General features: G+C 37.0%; 1 protein-coding gene across 6 annotated transcripts in view; it reads left to right on the top strand.

The window, feature by feature from the left end:
- Positions 1-5,264, top strand: part of LOC140323517 (protocadherin alpha-C2-like) — a 182,380-nt gene extending 177,116 nt beyond the window's left edge. For all 6 annotated transcript variants that reach the window (XM_072400674.1, XM_072400673.1, XM_072400676.1 and 3 more), the window contains exon 4: positions 1,459-5,264. In XM_072400674.1, coding sequence (XP_072256775.1) covers positions 1,459-1,772 — 314 coding nt within the window. In that variant the 3' untranslated portion in view covers positions 1,773-5,264. The remainder of the gene's footprint in view (positions 1-1,458) is intronic.
- Positions 5,265-14,815: the final 9,551 nt, after the last annotated feature.

Raw genomic sequence — 14,815 nt, 5'->3', positions numbered from 1 at the left:
GTCTAATAAGGAAGGTCTTCATACCGAATAAGGGTCTTACCTTCTGTTGTATCCCAAGGATCTCAAGAAAAAATGAACAAATAGTTCAAAACAACAAAACAACAAAAAGTGTTGGTGGCACTAATAATGCTCTATTTATAAAACAGGGAATCTGGCATTCCCTCAAACATTCTCTGGTGGGAAACAATTACTACCATTTAACCACATGGACCTGGAAGATTCTCAGGAGGGAATGTTTAGGGGAATGTCAGATTCCCTGTTTTATAAATAGAGCCCAAATAGTGAGAACATGAATGCTTTTCCTCTACACACATTTTTGCTCAATGGGCCTAACACACTTTAGGAGTAGATAACATTCACTCGAATTTTCACCTCAAGCAAAAGTGTGTTTGTGTGTGTGCGTGTGTGTGTGCGCTGGACCAACTTTGTTGAGCACTATAGAAGTTATTAAGTTAACATGTTTAACACCTTTTAGATTTCAACTATTCAGTCTCAATCCAAATATTAAAAATCCATATAAAAAGAACGCTTTTCAGTGTTTTGTGAAACTGGTCAATCTAAGATAGAGATCTGAGTTATCTTTTAAATAATATTAAGGCCATTATGACACCAATATGTTTTGACAAGGATTTTATTAGACCTGTAAAAATTAGATATGTGGCTTTAATATACAGATAACAATCTGTAATGTTCTGTGGTAAACCAGACAGAAGTTTAATTTCCTGAAAAGGGTAGATAAACCTCAGCTCATAAGCAAATCTGGTTAACTCTGTGTGTTTAGGATTAGGATTTGCAGTGTCCTCTTTTCAGTCACTGGAAAAATAACAGTTTAGCATGCTCTGCTTTTGTAAAATCATTGCATAATAATATTAATTACTGTGATATGTGGCTTCAATTTGTCAACCATATGTCCTTGCTGAGAAAAATCAGTATATTTACCAATCTGCAGTTATTCTGTTTAGAAAAAAAAACATCTCAGACACTGATTGCTGGCTTGTTACAATACACAACAGTCTTGGCTGTAGAATAAGAGTAGCTGTAGAATAAGTCATTCTTCTGAAGCCATTTTTACATGTAAAATAGCTAATTTCTGCATGAATACTAAGGTTATATATTTTGTGTCAGTTTTAAAAGGAAACACTGCCACCACTGGCCACTGGAGAAAATGGATGCATTCTGAAACTCTGTAATTCTTCACCTATTTAGCTATGCACATGTTTAACTACTTGTATTATTCAGAAAATGTAGCCATTCCCAAAACATATACAAAATGACACAGAGAAAAAAAAAACTAAATGAAGTCATACAAACCCACTCAATGATGTCAGTGATGTACACATCAAAGATCTGTGTGTATCCCATTACACTGAATGAAAATGTGAATATGTTTCATGTCATTAGCAATATATAATGGAATATTATTTTTAATAGTATTGATTAATGTCTTTAACTTTACAGAACCCGGAGGAGGAGAAGTGTCTCCCCCAGTAGGAGCTGGTGTGAATTGCAACAGCTGGACCTTCAAATATGGACCTGGCAATCCAAAACAACCAGTGCCACAAATACCACCCGATTTTCCAGAGAATTTTATTATCCCAGGATCCCCAGCCATCATTTCAATCCGCCAGGATCAGCCATCCACACAAGCTCATAAAAGTAACTTCATAACCTTTGGTAAAAAAGAAGAAACAAAGAAGAAAAAGAAGAAGAAGAAGGGGAACAAGAATCAAGAGAAAGCAAATAATAATGCAGCTGATAACAATGATCAATGAGAGGATACTGAAGCCAATTATTTCCCCCCATTTTTGTAAGACATAATGTAGCAACTCGTAAGAATCTTCCTATTGTTAATGCACCTTCCTATGAACAAAAAGACTTCATCATTCAAGCCTGAGATTCTATAAAGTTTGTCAATATCATTATCAGATTGTGTCCTAAAGCTTTATAATGTCAAATGTTTAGTCATATAATATCCAGCGGTTGTCTCTCACATCCAAAGAATGCAAATGCAGGTTGCTCATATATTAAAGTAAGTGACTGTTAAAGTGTTACTATTGCCAGGGATTAAAGGAGACTTTTATTTTGTGAGTGGAGCCAGTATTCAATCTATGAGGAATTATTGGTATTACTGTTTCATACATTTAGTTCCTGATTGCATCCTCTGAATATTGACAAATATCTAGCCACAATATGGAAGCCTCCACTTGATACTGGTGACAAGTAAACTTTAAGGTAAATCTCTGTAAATAAAGTGTAAAGTACATAATAACACACATATTTAGCCACTCATGGGGCAAGATGCACATGTAAATTTACAACATTTTTCTGAGCAGAAATAAAATATGAAAGGGGAAAAAAACAAAGTTTTCTAAACTGGGGCAAAATGCCCATAGTCCATCTAGTTCAACTACAGAAAATAAACAACATTACTTAACATTAAAATAAATGTAGATTTCATATTGAGTATATTAATATGTATAATAATTTATGTATATCAACATTCAGCAATTAAATCATTAATTCTTGTCAGGCTCTTGACAACATTTGAATGCTTGAGCAAAATCTACATAAAAGCTAATTCCTCAGGAATCAAGATAGTAAATAACATGTTTATTTCTGTTCCCAGCTTCTGTTATTGTAAATGTACTCACTTCCTAAAATGTAACATCACATAAACATAATATATATATATATATATATATATATATATATATATATATATATATAAACAGAAAAAAATGTTTGTTTTTAAACAGTTCAAATGTAAATATATACTTGGTAGATACTTTTGTGAAGAGTTCATATTTATAAATAGATATATCCTCTTCAAAACAAAAGTAGGCTATCATCTTATTGTGGTGTATTTTAAGGAAAATTATAATCAGGGTGCATTCTACAATATAGTGTTTTATAGAAGGATACAAACATATACATTGCAAAGCTTTTATCTAAACAAGATATACTTATTAACTTTACAACCCCACCTTTCTCTTTTATTTTAGGTAAAACCCCCTGCTTTGCGTTCACTTCCTGGACCAACTGGGGTTTTTTTTTTTTAATATAGATGTATGCAAAATGTATTGGTTAAGCCAGCAGATAAACAAGGTTGGAAGCATCCCAGTTTATAGTCCACAAACTTTATCATGAAATTTTATAGTAGAACTTTGGGTGACTTATAGTGTAATGAGGACACTGCAAGGAATAATATTACCATTTAGCCCATAGTGCAATCTACATTACTACATGAGCTTCCACCTGTAGATTGGCTATTTAGTGGGGTGTCCCAATACTTTAATTACTTCTATAAGGCTATATTTAGACCCTGTTCCATTTCTTTATTCTTTATGCACTAATCCACCGTGTCTTATCTCAAATCCAAAGGCAACAAAAGAGACAAATAAGCCTTATGGATATCTGTAAAAATGCTTTTACCCTCTAAGGAGTATAAGATTTATTTAGAAAAAGTATATATATATGTTAGACAAGTATAATGTATATTGTATACACATAGTTTAAATGTACCTTGCTGTTAATTTTCCTGAAGAATTGCAAATGGGGGCAATTCAAAGTAAGGGCTTCATGCAGGACAACCAATCAAAGTCTTGATAAGTAAGTCAAATCATTAACACCTATTATAGATTGGTTGTTTCTATGTTAATATAAAATTACACCACTTAAAGGGGCCACTAAACATGAAATACAAGTTTCATATTTTATGTAATTTAATAATATATTAGTATGATTTTGTAACATTGACAGCAGAATATATAAAATGCCTCATGCCCTTAAATTTATATTATTAAATGAGATGTATTTATGCTGAGTAGATATTGAACATGAATAATATTGATATGAATGCTTTTAGTGATATGCAATAGATTTATTAGATAGATTATGTCAAAACATGATTCATAAGTATATGATTTATATAGTTCCATCAAGTTTGACAGCTGGAGTACAGCAGTGGTTGTCAACAAAAAAAGTAAAAGGGGCCTTAACTGTGGCCCCTGACATGTCCAAAGGGCTACACATAATGTTCATTATATGTAATGCTAGAGAGGACTTTTAGAGATTGCAGGCATATTAAAGGAATTGGTAGTCAGAGACTGTGGATTCTACAGGTTTGCTTGAAGATAGGAGATATGCTGCAGAAGACAGGAAGTGCCTGGGGACATTTTACTTGAGGCTAGTAGAGATCACTTTTTTTTACCCCTATGCAAATTAGTGTTCCTACACCTACTACTGACTGCTGGGGTCCAAGGGCTGCAGTTTGGGCACCAGGGCTTTACAGTGATGATAATCTGATTGTGTGGTTTGTTATGTTGTTATTGAGTGTATATGAAGGGATTCTTTTCACATAGTCAGCTACTGATACTGTAAGTCGAAAATTGTATTGGTTATAGATGAAACCATTTGGTGTTACAGCTCAGGCTAACTGTACAGTCCTGTCCAGTGCTAGTGGCCTAAAAACCTTTTTTCATTTGGTAAAACCAAACAAGGCTTCCCTCACATTTGAATAAAACTAAATACAACTGTATATTCCACACATATATTGCATATATCTAAATGATCTAAATAGAATCCTACTATTGGATGACTTGTAGGTGAGATTTAGTGGTCCTTTTACAACATTCTCAAGCAGGTAACTGCAAACCATTTATTAGTTGGAACCGCTGCTTTGTAATCACAATAAAAAATGCTGCCTGAATCATCCATTGTACTGCTCACCCAGCAAACACAGCTTTCCTTCAGTTCACAATGTGTTCAGCTGCTGCATGTGTTTAAGAATTATTTGTCAATGAGAACACTAATTACTTACATGTACACTGAAGAAACAATGACTTTTCTGAAAACCATCTGGACTTTATAATGGACCTAATGGTTCCTCTTCTGTAGATGACCTACTCATATTGTATCATTGCAATGTATTGTGTGTTGTTGGCACATGAGGTTTGGTTTAATTTGTAACTTTCTTACAAGAAGAAGGAGATGACTATTGCAATCTTATGTACACTGATGTTAAAATATAGTAATTATGCCCTATGCTCCTATTAAGATCCAACATATTTATTCTGTGCTTGTGTATGTGAATGCAAACGCTACTATCAGTTATAGTTGACCTTAACTGTTGAATGTAAACCCATATATTTTCTTTTCTTTTTTGTACACTTGTGAAAAAGTGACGTAGTGTTGATTTTTAATTCACTGCTGTTTTATCTTTTTTTTGGTTTGAAATTACACAGTAAAATTTTCTTAAATCAAGATGTAATTAAAAGTTTGGTTTTTTTTACATAATTATTAGGCCAAAGTAGTATAGATCTGTATGCAATTATACATTATAAGCACAAAAACATAAGGAAAAAATCATCCGACATTTAAAGTGTACATTCAGCCAAATATTTTGACTTAGTTTGTCTATTGTGGGAAAGTATTATAATCTTTGTCACATTTTACCTGTTACCTATGGCTCTGTTAGAGAAATTTACCCTCACACCTTGACAACGTTTTGCAGACAACGAGTGAGAGAATCCTTCTTAGATAGCATAATCTCAGAATTCTCATTTTATCCCAACCTATTCTTAACTAAAACATGGTTTGACATTAATTTTAAGGGAATCTGACAACATATACAACTAGAACAATTCATTGGTGTCAGATGTGGTCAATGAGAGAAGCATTCTCCAACCGATCCAATCAAGAATCAGTTTGGCAAAATGTTTACTCCCTGGGTACATTTTTGTAAATGTGTTGGTAAAAGTGTTGTCTTTGGTTTTGACATTTAAACTTTTCCAGTTATTTAAAAAGCCCTGAACTTTATATTGTCAAAAAACATGGGAATATGTCCCAAATGCTACAAATTCTCTGACCTTATTATTGTTACCAAACTTGCTGTGGTGGGGAGTGTGTTCCAGAAGGACCTTTGAGAACATGTCCCAAAAATGTTTTAAAAGGATGTATTTTTTTCTCTACAGGTAGTCCCTGGGTTAAGGACATCTGACATACAGACGACTCCTAGATACGAAAGGGGTTTCCCTGCTCGTACGTGCCCAGGACAGAGACTTGATAAGGGGGGAGGAGGCGGTTTGCATAACTTGGGGAAGAAATCTTTTGCTAAACACAGCTGAGGCTGTCGGTGATCTTATGAGCTGAGCTGATCTGTAACATCTTTGTAACTCCTTAATGAGCAAGACAAACTCTGTAGTTGTTTCTTTTTGCATATCAAAGCACAGCTTGCTCCAGAAGTTAATAAAGGTCTAGGCTCCAAAAAGTTTTTTTTTTTTGCCTTGTTTGTGATTTACTAACAGTGAGGGTTTTATACAGTAACTAACACCATGCTGCCTAATAATATGTTGAGACAAACATCTGTCCTAATTGCATTTGTTAAAATAATGTAACTGTTCCAACTTACATACAAATTCAATTTAAGAACAAACCTACAGTTTCTACCTCGTATGTAACCCGTGGACTGCCTGTATTTCAAAGTGAAAGGTTATACTATATTAGTATATATATATTAGTAGTACTTTCAAGGAAATACTATCACTCCGGACAAGGAGTACAGCAGCACCTAAACATTTTTATTTATTTCAAGTTTAATAATTTTCCTAGAAATAAACACACTGACAGCATGAAAAATAATTTTATTTAAAGCAAAATTGGAACACATGCTTTTAATTTTTTAAATGTCAATCTTGTTTATTCAAATTTTTTTTTGGAGAAAATTGGAGTACAGTGTTACAGGAACATTAGCATAGAAAATAGGACCTCCTGTACTCTTTGGGAAGAATAATGTGGAGTGGAGCAATCTGCACCATTTATTTCCCAGTTTAAATGCTGAAACCTTAGCTTGTAGGTGAGCTAGCCTCTTTTTTTTTGGATCAAGATGGGCAAAGTCCTAAACAGGTACAATATCTTAGGGAGCATGTTCATCAGGGGGAGGACGACCATCTGGGGAGGTCGCCAGTATTTTTTTAAATAAAGCTTGTAATTGGCTTTTTATAGGGAATGATAACGTGGTGTCAGCTTAATACCTAAATACTGCAGCAATTCTATTTGCCATTCAAAACTAAAGTTTTGCTTAAGCAGTGTCACCAGGTCAGAAGGAAGATTTATGTTTAGAGCTATAGATTTAGATTGGTTGATATCAGGCTTATATGAAGCCCCAAATACCAAATGGGTAAGTACTTGAAACAAATACCCTCAAGGGAGGCTATCAAAGGCCTTTTGAAGATCGATAGAACACATCATGGCCTGTTTGTCGGAGCCGCAATCCCAATTGGATGGGGTCGCCAGGATCAGGTCTATTGCTCTTCTCGTTTGATCTAGGATCTTGACAGTTAGTAAGGAATCCTAACTAATCATTGTGGATGTATGAGGGGGTTAAGTCTGAGCGACAATATTTTGGTTAATATTTTGAGATTACAGTTATTTAAGGATATTGGCTGGTAAATTTCTACTAAAGAATTGCCCTTCCCCAGTTTTGGGATCATGAGCTAGGTTAGCTTCTGGAGGTATCTGGATGAGTATAAAATATGTGACCATATGAGGGGCCGTCAGGTCCTGGGGCACTATTTGATTTTTTGGGCTTTAACTGTTTCCTTTACTTTAAATGGTTTATAAGAATTTGCTATATTTGGGTTTCAGTTTTGGAATAGGAAAGGAGTGAAGAAAGTTTTTAGTTTGCACTTGTATGTTTAATTGAAAGGCTTTGTAAAGTTTGCCAAAAAAATTCAAATTTCTGTAGAATTAGGTGTGTTACTCACCCTGATTTCAATTTGATTTTGGGTAGGAATTCAAATTTAGGCTTGGGGTTTAGTTCATTCACCAGAAGTTTCCCTGGTTTATCGCTCCATGTAAAAAATGAATGGCCCATCCAACGCAAGGATTTTTCTGCTCTGGTAGTTAGGATCAGAATATTTCTGTCTGTATCTGGAGCCTCAGATCTAAATGGGGGTTGCCTTTGTGCCTAGATTGTATAGATTTGTATTTCAGTTTTGTCTCTAGCTGTTGAGATTGTACTTTCTTAAGTCTACCAATTCAATTTCAATTTCTACCAATTTGTCATGAAGCTGGCTTTCATTAAGCCTCTTTTGTGATCCAGATGGTTGCCCTCCAAAACCCACCATTTTTACTTCTTTTGGTTTGTGGTCTGACCAGGGAGCCAATAAAATATGTGCTCTGTAAAGGGATGGGATAACGGATGATTGAAGAAAGATATGGTCACTTGTGGGCTGTGGAGAAGACAGTGTAGTCTCTAATATGGAGATGTATCCCTCTCTAGGCATCAACCAGGTTGTAAATGTGCAGCATGTGGGCTAATTTGTAACTTTGTTTGATGGATGCTTATCCATAAAGGGGAGTGGGGGGAGGATGACAATTTGGGGAAACCAAGAGGGAATAGGAATTCAAAGGCTTGGGGATGTGTGCATTGTTTAAATTATATTAACAATATCTTTGTAAAACACATAACACGTAGGAAGAGCAGTGAGGTTCACCGACAGAGGAGCACCACAGCCATGCAGGGGGGTTCAGTGCCTGGTAGGAGGAACCTCACCCAGTAGTAGGCAAATATTCCTGGGAAAGGTTTGGGAGGCAACTTAATCCAAATTTTACCTCACAGGCTCCCAAAGCGGGGGTCATGTGTACCTCCCCCTTCCCCGAGGAAGGAAACTGGAAAATCATTGTAGTACAAAAAACATCAGTGGTAATAAACCACAGAACAACTGGCATTGTAGCTATCTAGATAGAAATATCAATCAATGGTTAAGGGAAAAAAACAATAGCAAGGATGCAGCAGTGTAGGCAAAAAAAAAAACAGCTCCTACAAAAACATCTATTTTAGTTGATACATTTCAGAGAATTTTTGCTCCTGATCACCCCTTTCTAACTAGTAAATTATAGTTTTGTTGATATAGCAATGCTACCAGGGATGTCCCATATGTGAAATCACTATCTTGATATTAAATACTATTCTTCCTTGTTAGAACTGTACTTAATAAAATAGTGTACTGCTATTCTATTAAGACCAATGACATCACACAGGACAGGAATTCTATGTAGTAGTAAATCAAGATCGCTTTTGGACCTGCATGACCTACATGGAGGGAACCCCATAACTGATTGTATTTGTGTTACTACAAGTAATGATTATTATTTCTTGCCTACACCAATCTTTTATTTTTTTGGGGGAATTTACATTAATTTTCTCCGCTACTTCTGCAAATTTCTAAAGCTTTAGTCACAAATTACGTGACATTTTTTTACAGCACTACAGCTAAATATTGGTATAGACTGGGAGATTAATAAATGTAGAGCATGTGAATGCATGGAAAAGATATGAATGACTAGGTTACTAGTGCCTGAATCACAGTCATACTGTTCAATTCATTAGTCTACTGCCCACATGTATTTTGAAAACAAATATACATTTTATGTTTATTATATATATATATATATATATATATATATATATATATATATATGTACAAATAAAATTGGGTGTATGTATGTGTGTGTGTGTTCCACTATCACTCAAAAATGCATGGAGACATTTCAACCAAACTTGCCATACATATGACTGAAACTCATGTGAGTCCACCGGCTGATCTTTGTACAGTGCTGTGCTTTATGTCAGAGCTATATTTGTATGTATGTCATCACTAGGAAACTCATAGAGACATTTCAACCAGACATGCTGGACATATGACTGAGACTCATGTGAGTTCACCGCTGATCTTTGTACAGTGCTGTGCTATTTGTCAGAGCTATATGTGGACGCATGTATGTGTATATATATATAGATATGTGTATGTGATCACTAGGAAACGCATAGAGACATTTTAACCAAACTTGCTAGACATATGACTGAGGCACATGTGAGTGCACCGCTGATCTTTGTACAGCGTTGTGGTATATGTCAGAGGTATATTTGCATTTTTGGATGGTATGTATGTGTGTATGTATTGCTCAGCGCAGTGTGGTTTTGCTTATATTTTTACATACTTGTTTTTGGACTATAATATAAGATTGCAACAAATAAATACCCAGACAACGCCAGGTAATTAAATACAGACAATTAGCTATTTTTACTGACAGCTTTCATGAAAGATTATGTATCACAATTGGAAGACATTTAAACATTTTAAACAAGTTGTTGGCCTTGGTAAGTGTTTGAAACACTTACAAAGATGTTTGTTTCTTACCAGTTCAGCAGCAAGTTTGGAAGAAAATCAGTGTTTTGTGAAAGAACTTCTGGGAATTAGGGATGAGATCTGGGTTTGCCATTTTAAGTAAATCTTTGCAGTTTGAGATTTACAGCCCTGAAACAATTTATGCAAGTTTGCCCAGGCAATTTAAAAAAAATAATACTTTGCATAGTTTTTGGCCCACAAGCATAGAAGGCCCAATAGGGGAACTTTTGAATAAGCCAAAATTATTATATGGAAGTCACTCACTGTTTAAAACTATTTTTTAATTACTACTAGTACTTATTTGTGAAGTAATTAATAAAAATGATTGCAGTTATTAATGAATTTAAAGGCGTTAAATAGGAAAACATTAAAAACAACAACAAAAAAAAAAGCTGTAGTATTAGAAAGCTGCCTAGGCCAGATTTGTAAGATATGACTTATTTTTTATTGTACTCAGCTGTCTCCCATAAGATTCATAATGTCACATGATAACATTACCACTGTTTTTCAAAGCAACAGCTTAAAAGTGAGCCTAGGGGCTTCATTAGCAAAAACAAACCAATTAATTATGCTTTAACTGACCAATTAGTGATGCTAAAGGAGATGCTTTAAGACTGAACCTTTACATAAAAAAACAAACTGAATTATTAATTTATACATGTAAAACATGAATATATATGTAAAAATATATAATAAAAAAAAATATTTATTTTTTTAAATAAAATAATATTTTAAAAAAATGTAACTTACTATTTATATTTTTTAATAAATGTACTCAAAGTTAAAGTATAGTCACAAAAAAAATTAAAAATAATTGATTTGTCCATCAAAGTTTAAGCCCCCAACCACCTGACATTTATTGTCCCTCAGCTACCAATCCACCATATATTTTCCAATGGCCCCCTAAAGCAGTGGTCCCCAACCCCGGGCTGTGGACCAGTGCCGGTCAATGAGAGGTGAGTTGGGGGGCCACAAATGACAAAAGGCAGAAGCTTCAGAGTCCTATGAGAAAATCCTACCTTCGGAATGCATACTACTGTCTGCGCGCACATCTCCTATCTATTCAATAAGATCGGGCTTCAGTCTGAGCTCCCCGAAAGTGGGCGTGTTCTATAAACCTCGGAGATCAGCTGTGCTGCTCCCCACCCACCCTGCACTGTGAAATAATCTCACCCCTGTGTCCATGCTGCTGTCATTACCCCAATATATAAATCTTCATATCTCCTACACTGATGGTACACTGGGGACCCTGAGAGTTGATGATAAACTTAATTTCAGCCCCCTGAACCTGACAAGTTGCCAGATATGGAGTCACAAACAAAAAAACCTAAAAAGAATCAGGAAGATTTTTCTCATTAAAGTAAAACTAAAGTGAAAATTAAAAAAAATGACACCGTTACTCGTTACACAGATCTGTGACATGCCACTGTATTTGTAAAAAAAAAATGTGATCACTTACCTTCTCCCACATTCTCTTTAACAGTAGAGAAAAGGGAAATGAAAGATAAGTGGGGGATTCTTGTGGCTACCCCCCCCCCCCCCCCATGAAAACTTTATCACTCCTACCCTGTCACATATAAATATCCCTTCCTTTAACCCTAATTTCTCCTGAATGGGGAGCTGAAGGTATATTAAAATGTAGGTGCAAGTGGGGGACTCTTGTGGATAACTACGCCTAAAATTGTATAGCTGCGGCACCATCACATCACAGAGGTAACGCCGGAAGCCCTTCCTACACTGCTGTAAAGCTAGGAGCAGTGTGAAACCACGAGCACAATTAGTGTGAGCCAGGGTGGCTCTCCTCACACTGCTTACACAGGAGCTGCTGAGAATGGCAGAGCAATTTAGGTAAGGCTTACACATTCCCAGCAACTCTGCCACCAGACAGCACATCAGCTCTCTTATACTACTCTGCTATTCTCAGATTGTGTGCTGAGCGGAGTAGAGTAAGCAGTACATATACTGGGCCGCTGCAAAATTTTATTCTAAGTTACCGGGCCCTGTTGTCAGATGGATTGGGGACCACTGCCCTACAGTGCCCATCTTGCCATGTATTATTCCAATCCCCCCCCACCTATAAAGTGTGCATACCAAGAATTGTCCCCAGTCTTTCTCCCATAATATATTGTCAATTAGCCGCCAGCAGTGTCCTTCCTGCCATCACTGATTGTCCCTTACCCCCCTGCAGTACCCTTCTGGACATGTATTGTTCCCATTCTTCTGTAGTGCTTCCCCCAGCCATTTATTGTTCCTCATCGGCCTACAGTGCCCCCTAGTGCTATGTATAGTCATCCAGCTCCCTGTAGTGCTCTCCCAGCCATGTATTATTCTATTTCATCCCTGCCATATATTGTGCCCCATTCTCCTGCAATACCCCCTGTCATCAGTGCACCCTCCAACTCCTGCCTTTTATTGCTTTGAGTCCCTTTTAGTTTCCACTCCCGCTCCCCCCACTACTCATTGTCCTTAGACAGTATTCTGCCACAAATTGTTCCGAAACTCCCTATTGTGCCTCCCCAACTTATATGTATTGTTCCAAACCCCTACAGTGCCTCACCTCCATGTATTGTCCCCTCAGCCCCTGTAGTGCCTTTTCCACCATGTATTTTCCCCCAGCCCTTTGTAAATCCCCTCTGCCATATATTTTCTCCCATCCCACTGAAATGCCTTTTTATAAGATATTACATTGCACCTATGTCATGTACTGTTTCAAGTCCCTTACAGAACTCCCATCCCCCTGCAAGGACTCTCCTGTCATGTACTGTCTCCTAGTCTTCTGAAGGGCCCCTTTGCCATGCATTGTCCCACTCAGCCCAACAAAGTCCTTTCCTGCAATTTATTGTCATCCAACAGCTTGCAGTGATCATCAGCTGCCTACAGTTCTATGTATTGTCCCCCAATCTCCTGACGTTCCCCTTTGCCATATATTGCCCCCCACCCCTCCACATTACACTTCACTGCTAAAGTACACTTCAGTGCATAATTTGGCCTGTACTTAAGGGCTTTGGGGTTGGATGTTGATGGCATGAGTTTGTGACAAGAAGAAAGAAAGAAAAAATCAAAGGAAAAAATAAAAATTGACCAGAAAAGAAAAAACAAAAGATACGTGATTGGGAGAGGTACGAGGGGTAGGGTAGAGAAGGTCTCGGGATTATCCCAAAAACATTTAAATTGGGAAACCTCCAACCTTTCAGGAGTACCGTATTTTCCAGTGTATAAGGCGACTGGGCGTATAAGACGACCCCCCCACTCTAACCAATCATTTGGGGGTCGTGTTATATGCCCAGTATTGTACTGTTCCTTCTGCCTGTCAGATCTCACTATTGTGTGAGAACTGACAGGCAGAAAGAACTGTACACTACTAGTTCTTAGTAATGAATGGGCACGTTCCTTTAATGAACGGGCGTGTTCCAGTGAAGAGCCAATCCAGGCTCTCCACTGGAGAGCCAATCCAGGCTCACGTCCTGCTTTTCAGCTTACACGAGTCCTGCTGTGAAGCAACGCGAGCCTGCCCAGGAGGACTCGTGTAAGCTGAAAAGCAGGAAGACAGAAGGAGGCACAGGAGGACTCACAGGGACGCCAGACCAGAAAGGGGACTCGCGAGGACACCGGGCAGGCAGGTAAGTACTGGTACCCGGCGTACAAGACGACCCCTGACTTTGTCATAGATTTTTCGGGGTTAAAAAGTCGTCTTGTACGCCGGAAAATACGGTATATACCTTCACAAAAAGGTGAGTGAGCAGTTCAGATCTGGTGACAAATAATGGTTAAGCCAAGGGAACCAAACCTGCAGGAATTTGTCTATAGAATTTTTCAAGGTCACCCTCATCTTTCGAATTGACCAGAAACGTGATATGGTAGGGTGTGTAGACCACTATGTTTTAGCCAATACCATTTTCACTTCTTTAAAAATAGGAATGTCAAGAGGCAAAATTAGGCATTGGTCTACTGGGTCAGTTTAGAATTAAGTATTGAGTCCTGCCTAGAATGACCTTGTGTCGGTGACCCCAACTCTGCTTTTGTATTTTCCCTTGGATACCTCGTCTGGTGAACTGATTACCCCTAAATTGAGCTTTGGCTCAGTATTCTAAACTTGCATTTGCTGGAGGTCCTCTGCTTGAGGAGTCTATATATTCTATCGAGGCTATGGTTGACCTACCAGTAAAATCCATTTGGGTGCTCAAAAACTGGAGGAAAAAGAGTGTTACCAATGATGGTAGGCAGGCTAGGCATGCAAGGACAGTAAACCACCAGAGTATTTAACAGCATTCCACACTTGTTAGAATGTCTAATGATGGGATGTAGAATAGGCTTTAGCACTTGTGAGAAGGGATATAGCATCAAAGATCTTATTGAGGAAAACAACACTAAACAATTGGTCTAAAAATACATTGTTACATTTATTTTAATATAATGCACATGTACAGTATAGTATAGTGTTGAAAAAAAATCACTTAACACATAAAAACATTGTCATATACCTGGTATATGAGCTGAACTAAAACAAACTGGCAACATTACCTCACAGATAACACTGGGGAACAATTTTAAACACATTTTTTGTTCACTTCAATTTTTAAGCTTATTTACACTAAAATAGGTATGCTGATTCTGAAAGTGCAGTT

Source organism: Pyxicephalus adspersus, chromosome 2 (assembly GCF_032062135.1).
Source record: "Pyxicephalus adspersus chromosome 2, UCB_Pads_2.0, whole genome shotgun sequence".
Lineage (NCBI taxonomy): Eukaryota > Metazoa > Chordata > Amphibia > Anura > Pyxicephalidae > Pyxicephalus > Pyxicephalus adspersus.
The sequence above is the reverse complement of the archived record's forward strand: the minus strand, read 5'-3'. Positions and strand labels throughout refer to the sequence as shown.